We start from the raw sequence: 9,333 nt of genomic DNA on the forward strand, positions 1-9,333 counted from the left end.
AGACATACAGTACATAGCTTACAACACCACCTATCACACAAGCACCACACATATCAGACCTAATCACACAGATGCACAAAAAAGTAATTCAAATAGATAAGTCATATAAAGTACCGTAATGTAGGACTAAAGTCAAATACGTTCATTACGTTACATGGATAAGTCATGTTTTGCATACTGGGCATCTTTCTTTGAGTCGGCTAAGTCAATCTCATCGTCTGCATTTGCTGCAGTTACGACATTAGCATTTTCAGCAACATCCGTTGTTTTATCTTGAGTTGCTCTCTGTTTCAGATGAGAGAGTATTGTTGCTAGGACTGTCCACTTGGTGTTTACGTTTCATTGACATGTCAGGTTTTGCATACAGAGCATCTATGCTCGAATCTGCTACTTTATCATGATTGCCTGCAAGTTTTGCACTGACGACTGTCTTTTTCGATGCACCAACAGAGCCAGCAACATCAGCCATTTCATGCGGCGAAGAGTAAAGACTTTCTGCATCAAACGGGAGAGCATCGTAGGCCGGGTTGTCCATTTCACCTTCATAGTCGCTTTTAATCCCATCATAAATGCGGTACGAATTTTCATCATGAGAACGTTCGTATGTAGGATTCTCTTCAGATTCATAATCATTTGGATTTTGTCTGTCATGCGCAATTGAACTGTGATTCAATGGATATTTTTCCATTTCCAGTGCATTATCGGATGGACTATTTGGAATATGGATTTCGATGACATTAGCCCTACCCGGATCCTTGCCTTGTCCCGGCATGTTTCGAGAACGATTACTAGGCATAACTTTATACGACGTATTGCATTTTAATATTTTTTCGCTATCAACTTCACGGCATCCATTTTCAGTAGAATGGCTCAGCGCATCACAAGGCTTATCCTTAGCTATATTATCCATCAAAGGGTCCGGGTTCATTTTGGTCTTTGACTTACAACACAATCGTTCATGAAACCTTAAATAATTAAAAAGTAAATGATACAAGTAGGAGTGATAATGATATTGATAATAAAAAATATATATTTACTTTTATAATATAAATAAACATTACTTTTTTTTCTTATTTATTTATACGCAGGCTGAAATCGTTGATTACGATGCAAAAAAATGAAACTAAACCGAAAAGACAATAAAGATATTATCTTTATTGTCTTTTCGGTTTAGTTTCATTTTGTTTATTTATATTATAAAAGTAAATATACATTTTTATTGTCAATATCATTATCACTCCTACTCGATAAAGGTGACGATAAGTCCTCATTTTTAAACATAAAATACAGACCTACTCTAAATAGATCATAATACAATGTTTTTAAACAACTCTATAAACCGTGTTGGTGTAATGCTATAAGTGTATATAAAATATATATTTGAATGAAAAGTAAATGGTGAATGTCAAACTTGCCCCAACCTCTGAAAACATGTAATATAATAATTGTATGTATGTTATATATAAATTATATATAATTATCAAGGGAATGTACAGTTTATATGTACCAGGAATTCAAAAAGTAATAATATAAATGTTATACCTTCCTTGTTCTACGAGCCGAAAACTTTATTTTGTCTTTCTATTTAGTGTACAATAATTACAACAGAATCTTTAGGAATATAATAATTCAGTCAATTATTATTCATGATCTCTACTTTAAACTCGGAACTAAGTAATGTTTAACAATTGGCATACACACCTATAGATTAAAATCAGGACTACAATTGCTGCAACGAGTGACGCTGATACAATCACGATCATCATCAAATCTGAAAAAAAAACAATTATTTGGACTTATGTTAATAAATTGAAAACATAATGTAATCCCATCTTTAATGAAAAAAATGTTATTTATTATAATTGCAAAAAGATTAATATTTTCTTGTATACTTTTAAGCTTTATGCTCTATCAAACTATCAAATTGTATTTGTCAAATAAATGTGATATGCCCATATTTGGGTGTTAATGTATAATATGACATCATCGTGTCAATAAACTGACATGTCACACAAATTCGTCAAGTAATATGTGATAGTGTGAACAGAGCCTTATTAAGTTAACATCTTTTAACATTTTTTTTAAGCCTAGCACTTACAACTTCTTTCGTTGGCTTCAGTAATTGCCGTGGTTGATATTATTGTAGGCCTATGATAAGTGGAATTCAGCAGTATACGGCTGGTAAGTGACTGTATTGTTGTTCTACCAGCAGTAGTGGATAACTGCGTGGTTTCTGAGAAATGAAAAAGAGATTTATAAGAGTCGGACTCTGCGCAGCGTTATAATGTAATAGTGTTTGAAATGTGTCGGGTTTACGTAAGTCTTGTGTGCACATTATGTATTTCAGTGGGCTGATAATAATTTAAGGTGTTGATTGTTTACTGCCACTTACTTATTGATTTTTCACAAATATAACCATATCCAGGACTATCAGATAAAAGTCCTATTCGCGTACTTTTATAGATGTCGTACCATTTGCCAGGTTCAAAATTGTTTAGGGTCGTCATATAGACTACTGCGGACCAAGAATCTCTAACATTTGGTTCAGAACCGCTACCGCCCCAAAATAACTCCATAGCAGTATCACCGGATTCCCAGTTCCAACTACATTTAGTCATTCTAGGCATTCCCATCTCACGTGATAATCCAATGGCGTAGTCTCCACGTGTGCAATTATCTTGGATGAAGTTAAAGATTGCATCGTTTTCATGTGAAGTGGTGATGCTCACAAGTTGGTAGCCTGATTGTTCACATGTATTTTTAAGTTCGTTCCATGTTTTGAAATCGGAATAGAATTCTGCTTCCACAAATGTAACTTCATAATGCGATATCCCCAAATAAAAGTCTACACAGACTACATTAAAAAAGAATTTGTTATTCAAAGTAAAGTGTAGTGATTAGTACTTAGTCATACAAGTATTTGAAATAGGTTTTGATTCGTTGAGCATTAATTACACGGGACTCTTCTTCATCATGAACTCTATTTTATAACAAGTAAAACACAATCAAAACTTTAAGAATAGTCAAACAAAACAAAATGTTCCATGGTTACTAAATATCATATTTGTCATACCATTTTAAAGACGACTAGAATAACTAAACTAAGTAAGCTTCATAATGAGAATACTTAAAGCATCAAATAGTTCTATCTTGTAATTTACAAAAGCAATTACTGTAGTATGTAAAAATATTAATAAGCACAACATTATTTATTGAAATATTAAAAATAACAAAAAAATAACCTGATGGGATATTCCAAAGGATGAAAATTCCAATCTATAATTAGAGTCACTAAATAAGCCTCTCTGTAAGAAAACTAGGGCTGTTAGGTTAAAGAGGTTCTCATAACAAAATGCTGAATGTGTTTTTTAAAATTATATTATGACAACATTTTCAGCTGATTGCTTCAACACAAAATTTTTAGGTTCATTAGCTTTGACACTACAGAAGATTCTCGCCTAGTCCAAACGTTTTGATGGTATAAAATACCAAGCCTAATCGAATTATATATTTGCACTTATGTGCTGAAACATTTCTAATGCAGTACACCTTTGTCATAAATCAATGAGCGTGAAATTGACTACATCATCTATATTATAATTATGCTTATTTCAAAGCCTAAAATTACAGTGATGTAACCCATTGCGTCAGATAAAGTCGGGGATTCCAAACTTACTGGTCTGAAAAAACTGTAACAAAATAGATCATCAAAGTCTCGAGCGAAGTGAATATAATTCCATATTTCATTTCATTTGACTTTACTCTTGGTATTTACAGAAGCTTTAGCTGATTTTGAGCACATTACATTGTTTACAGTGTCACGCATTGATTCCTGTGGTATGACGATTTTTTTTGTTTTGCCAAAACTCACGGAAATATCGTCTTTCCGCCCATAATCCAACATAGGCCTATGATTTTTTGTACAGTATAATTATTTTGTCTTACATTTGTTTGTTCGAACAGGGAGTTGTTATTGTGTATAAATTCCACCTGATCAAACACTCCACTGGAAGATCCGTCAAGTTTAAATGCGGTCTTGTTCTCCAGGGGGATTTGAGTACTTGGCATGTATCAAGGTGTGATTTAATAATTTTTAATAACAAACTTATTGGCTCAAGAGATCTTTCTAATTTGTCTTTCATTTGCAAAGATCTTTCTAAAATCATATTTAAAGATGATACAGTATTCAATATTATGCTTTAGAATATTAATATGCAATAGGCCTACTTGCAGTATTTTGGCCGACCGGAACGAGAGGGGGTGCTGATCGCCCCCGGGATGGGGGATGGGGGATCACTTATGAGAAAAATTTTCAGATATATATATATAATCTGCGTGGTTAGTTTGAAACAGATCGTGAAGACGAAAGTGCTCAATACACACATAGAGCAATATAAATTTAATCAAAGACACTAGTTACAAACTTAACATTTTATTTTGCACTACAGACTCTTTCATGAGGGCTCTGAATCTGATTCAGAAGACTACTTGTTCTACAATATTTATTGAAGTTGTATTGTATTGAATGTCATTGTTGAAGCCTATACACAAATGGTTACATTATATATTGAACTATGCGGGATAACGACAATTATGTTTGTGATGATGATATTGATGACGACGATGATGATGGTGGTGGTGGCAGCACGATGATGATGGTGGTGTTGATGTCATCATCATCGTCATCATCATCATCATCATCATCATCATCATCACGATTATCCTCATCAAACTTTTATAACCGATTTCTACCATTAGCAACATGTTTTATTTTTCTGTCAGGTTTTGTACACCAGGCATCTGTAAGTTTATACAGATCCTACAATAAGTCCTTTTCAGTATACATCACCAGATCACTCGATTATTCTGGTAAATCGTAAAGTCTTTCCGGACCATTTGGAAGAGCTTCGTTAACTTTACGTTCACTGTCGTCTCTGATGTCAGCATACACGTGCACCATTTCCTCTTCTTGATATTGTTCATAAGCTGGATTGTTTCTACATTCATAATTATTTGGACGCTGTTTGGCATGCCCACTTGAGCTATGATTCACGTATAATGGCGTATTATTGCCTTGACCTTCAATAGTACCTGGATGCGTTTTTTCTCCTTTTGTGTTTTCGGTACATAATGGTTTACCGTTATTCAAACTGATATTGTATATATCACAAGATGTAACGTCATCACCATTCGTAAGTTCCTGCCTTGTTTTGTTATTCGGCTTGCAACACAATCGATAATGAATCCTAAAAATAAAGTTATAAAAAAAGAAAATCGTATTTATTGAATTACGTATCTATACACTGAGTGCAAGTGGTTGGTGCAACGGTTGTAGCTCGGATTCGATCTTGAGGTCGCGAGTTAAACCCTCGAGTGGCAGCCATCCCCTTCCTTCCCGTAAATGTACAATAATTAAAACAGAAGTTTTAAGAATATACTAACTGAGTTTATTATTCATTATGATCTCTAATTTGAACACGGAACTAAGTACGGTAATGTTTAAATATTACCGGCATACACACCTATAGATTAAAATCAGGACTACAATTGCTGCAACGAGTGACGCTGATACAATCACGATCATAATTAAATCTGAAAAGAAACAATTATTTGGACACATGTTTATAAATTGAAAAAAATAATCTAATCCGATCTTTAATGAAAAAAGTCATTTATTATAATTGCCAAATGATTAATATTTTCTTATATACTTTTAAACGTTATGCTCTATCAAACTATCAAATTGTATTTGTCAAATAAATGTGATATGCCCATATTTGGGTGTTACTCTATAATATGACATCATCATATCCATAAACTGACATGTCACACAAATTCGTCACGTAAAATGTGTGAACAGAGCCTTATTGAGTTAATAATAATAATAGTTGGATTTGTATAGCGCATCATGCGAAAAAGCCTCTATGCGCTTGGTGATTGAGCTCTTTGAGTTTGACATTTTGAAAAAAGTTTTATATAAAACTAAACAAAATTAACATCTTTTAACATTTTTTTAAGCCTAGCACTTACCACTTCTTTCGTTGGCTTCATTAATTGCCATGGTTGATATTATTGTAGGCCTACGATAAGTGGAATTCAGCAGTATACGACTGGTAAATGACTGTATTGTTGTTCTACCAGCAGTCGTGGATAATTGCGTGGTTGCTGAGAAATGAAAAAGAGGTTTATAAGAGTCGGGCTCTGTGCAGCATTATGATAGGCCTATAATAGTGTTTGAAATGTGTCAGGTTTACGTGAGTATTGAGTGCACATTATATATTTCAGTGGGCTGATAATATTTAAGGTGTTGATTGATTACTACCACTTACTTATTGATTTTTCACAAATATAACCATATCCAGGACTACCAGTTGAAAGTCCTATTTGCGTGTTTTTATGGATGTCGTACCATTTGCCAGATTCAAAATTGTTTAGGGTCGTCATATAAACTACTGCGGACGAAGAAGTTATAACATTTGGTTCTACACCGCTACCACCCCAAATGAACTCCATAGCAGGATCACCGGATTCCCAGTTCCAACTACTTAGACTGCTTCTAGGCATTCCCATCTCGCGTGATAATCCAATGGCGTAGTCTCCACGTGTGCAATTATCTTGGAGGAAGTTGAAGATCGCATCGTTTTCATGTGAAGTGGTGATGCTCACAAGTTGGTAGCCTGATTGTTCACATGAATTTTTAAGTTCGTTCCATGTTTTAAAATCGTAATAGTAGTCTGTTTCCACAAATGTAACTTCATAATGCGATGTCTCAAAATAAAAGTTTACACAGACTACATTAAAAAAGAATTTGTTATTCAAAGTAAAGTGTACTGATTAGTACTTAGTCATACAAGTATCTTAAATATGTTTTGATTAGTTGAGCATTAATTACACGGGACTCTTCTTCATCATGAACTCTATTTTGTAACAAGTAAAACAATCAAAACTTTAAGAATAATCAAACAAAACAAAAATGTTCCATAATTACTAAATATCATATTTGTCATACCATTTTAAAGACGACTAGAATAACTAAACTAAGTAAGCTTCATAATGAGAATACTTAAAGCATCAAATAGTTCCATCTTGTAATTTACAAAGGTAATTGCTGTAGTATATAAAAAAATAATAAGCACAACATTATTTATTAAAATATACCTGTACTAAATTAATAATTAGTCACTCCATAAGCCTCTCTGTAAGAAAATTAAGGCTGTTAGGTTGAAGAGATTCTCATATTAACAAATGCTGAATGTGTTTTTAAAATTATATTATGACAGCATTTCCAGCTGATTGCTTCAACACAAACTGTATAGATTCATTAGCTTCGACACTGTAGAAGATTCTTGCCTAGCCCAAACGTTTTGATAGTATAAAATACCCTTAATTGGCAAGCCTAATCGAATTATAGATTCGCACTAATATGTATTGAAACATTTCTAATGCAACACTTTTGTCATAAATCAATGAGCGTGAAATTGACTACATCATCTATATTATAATTATGTTTATTTCAAAGCCTAAAGTTACAGTGATGTAACCCATTGCGTCAGATAACGTCGGGGATTCCAAACTTACTAAAATAACTAAACTAAGTAAGCTTCATAATGAGAATACTTAAAGCATCAAATAGTTCTATCTTGTAATTTACAAAAGCAATTACTGTAGTATGTAAAAATATAATAAGCATTATTTATTGAAATATTAAAATAACAATAAAAATAACCTGATGGTATATTCCAAAGAATGGAAATTCCGATCTATAATTAGAGTCACTAAATGAGCCTCTCTGTAAGAAAACTAGGGCTGTTAGGTTAAAGAGGTTCTCATAACAAAATGCTGAATGTGTTTTTTTAAAAATATTATATTATGACAGCATTTTCAGCTGGTTGCTTCAACACAAAATTTTTAGGTTCATTAGCTTCGGCACTACAGAAGATTCTTGCCTAGCCCAAACGTTTTGATGGTATAAATACCCTTAATTAGCAAGCCTAATCGAATTATATATTTGCACTTGTGTACTGAAACAATTCTAATGCAGTACACTTTGGTCATAAATAAATGAGCGTGAAATTGACTACATCATCTATATTATAATTATGCTTATTTCAAAGCCTAAAATTACTGTGATGTAACCCATTGTGTCAGATAACGTCGGGGATTCCAAATTTACTTGTCTGAAAAAACTGTAACAAAATAGATCATCAAAGTCTCGAGCGAAGTGAATATAATTCCATGTTTTTTTTGTATAATTATTTTGTCTTACACTTGTTTGTTCGTACAGGGAATTGTTAGTGTGTATAAATTCCACCTGATCAAACACTCCACTGGAAGATCCGTCAAGTTTAAATGCGGTCTTGCTCTCCAGGGGGATTTGAGTAGGCCTACTTGGCATGTGTCAAGGCGTGGTTTAATAATTTTTAATAACAAACTTATTGGCTCAAGAGATCTTTCTAATTTGTCTTTCATTTGCAAAGATCTTTCTAAAATCATATTTAAAGATGATACAGTATTCAATATTATGCTTTAGAATATTAATATGCAATAGGCCTACTTGCAGTATTTTGGCCGACCGGAACGAGAGGGGTGATGGTCGCCCCGGCCCCGGGATAGGGGATGGGGGATCATTAATGAGAAAAAACTTTCAGGCTAATCTAATATTATTTCTTTAAAATTTTCTTTTAAAAACGATGGGAGGGTGACAAGATAGAAGACGGTTTCATTTAAACTTATGTCATGTATACATGAGTGCCCGTTTTCTTTCTGAAGCTACCTCCTCCAACTGGACGCGTCCCAGTAACTCACAGCCTCGCAAAAGACCGCTGAATGCGGCCTGTTCGCGGTACTGTAATTGGTAAGCATGAACAGTTAAGCATATATGGACCTACACAAAAATTACAGTACCTTAATTACACAAATTTTGAAATACAAAATCCCTCACTACTTGTTCTCGTAACTGTGAAAAGTAGACAAAATATAAGAAAAGTGAATTATAGGCCTGTGCTTTGTAATTACTGTGACGGAATCAAAAATTGGCCTTATTTCCTGAATCACAGGGTGCAACATCGCATCAACAGTCAGTAACCTATTTTCTATCATTCGTGGCTCCAGATACACCTTGGCAGGTACACATTGGAAAATCAATTAATAATTAAACTTAAAAGCTTACTAGCAAATAACAGAATTAAACGAATACCTTCACTATATGCAATTGATAGAAAACCATGCAGTAGTAAACAGATACGAAGAAACATTTTAAAAACCTGACCAGCATGTTTATAGCGAATAGCCAAAACAAGGAAATATGAATAATTTTCAAAGATGTATGGGGGC

The 9,333-nt window shown here is 33.6% G+C and overlaps 1 protein-coding gene across 1 annotated transcript; it reads right to left on the minus strand.

The window, feature by feature from the left end:
* Positions 1 to 268: 268 nt before the first annotated feature.
* Positions 269 to 6,877, minus strand: LOC117109012. The gene is made up of 4 exons (XM_033251234.1): positions 6,330 to 6,877; positions 6,031 to 6,165; positions 1,702 to 1,771; positions 269 to 965 (listed from the first exon to the last, which is right to left on the minus strand). The coding sequence occupies exons 1-4, from the start codon at positions 6,568 to 6,570 to the stop codon at positions 269 to 271; spliced, it is 1,143 nt and encodes a 380-aa protein (XP_033107125.1). The 5' UTR covers positions 6,571 to 6,877.
* Between the last annotated feature and the right edge of the window lie 2,456 nt (positions 6,878 to 9,333).

The sequence above is a fragment of the Anneissia japonica genome, unplaced genomic scaffold (genome assembly GCF_011630105.1).
Source record: "Anneissia japonica isolate Jap-2015-1 unplaced genomic scaffold, ASM1163010v1 scaffold5088_len281106_cov177, whole genome shotgun sequence".
Classification (NCBI taxonomy): domain Eukaryota; kingdom Metazoa; phylum Echinodermata; class Crinoidea; order Comatulida; family Comatulidae; genus Anneissia; species Anneissia japonica.

Bases quoted from the DNA above. Each gene is read 5' to 3' on its own strand.
- LOC117109012 (XM_033251234.1), bottom strand. From the start codon at position 6,570: ATGGGAATGCCTAGAAGCAGTCTAAGTAGTTGGAACTGGGAATCCGGT. The intron at 6,166-6,329 runs GTAAGTGGTAGT...TTCATTTCTCAG, and splicing joins TATTTGTGAAAAATCAATAA to CAACCACGCAATTATCCACG. The intron at 966-1,701 runs GTGTGTATGCCA...TAATTATTTAAG, and splicing joins GTCCTGATTTTAATCTATAG to GTTTCATGAACGATTGTGTT.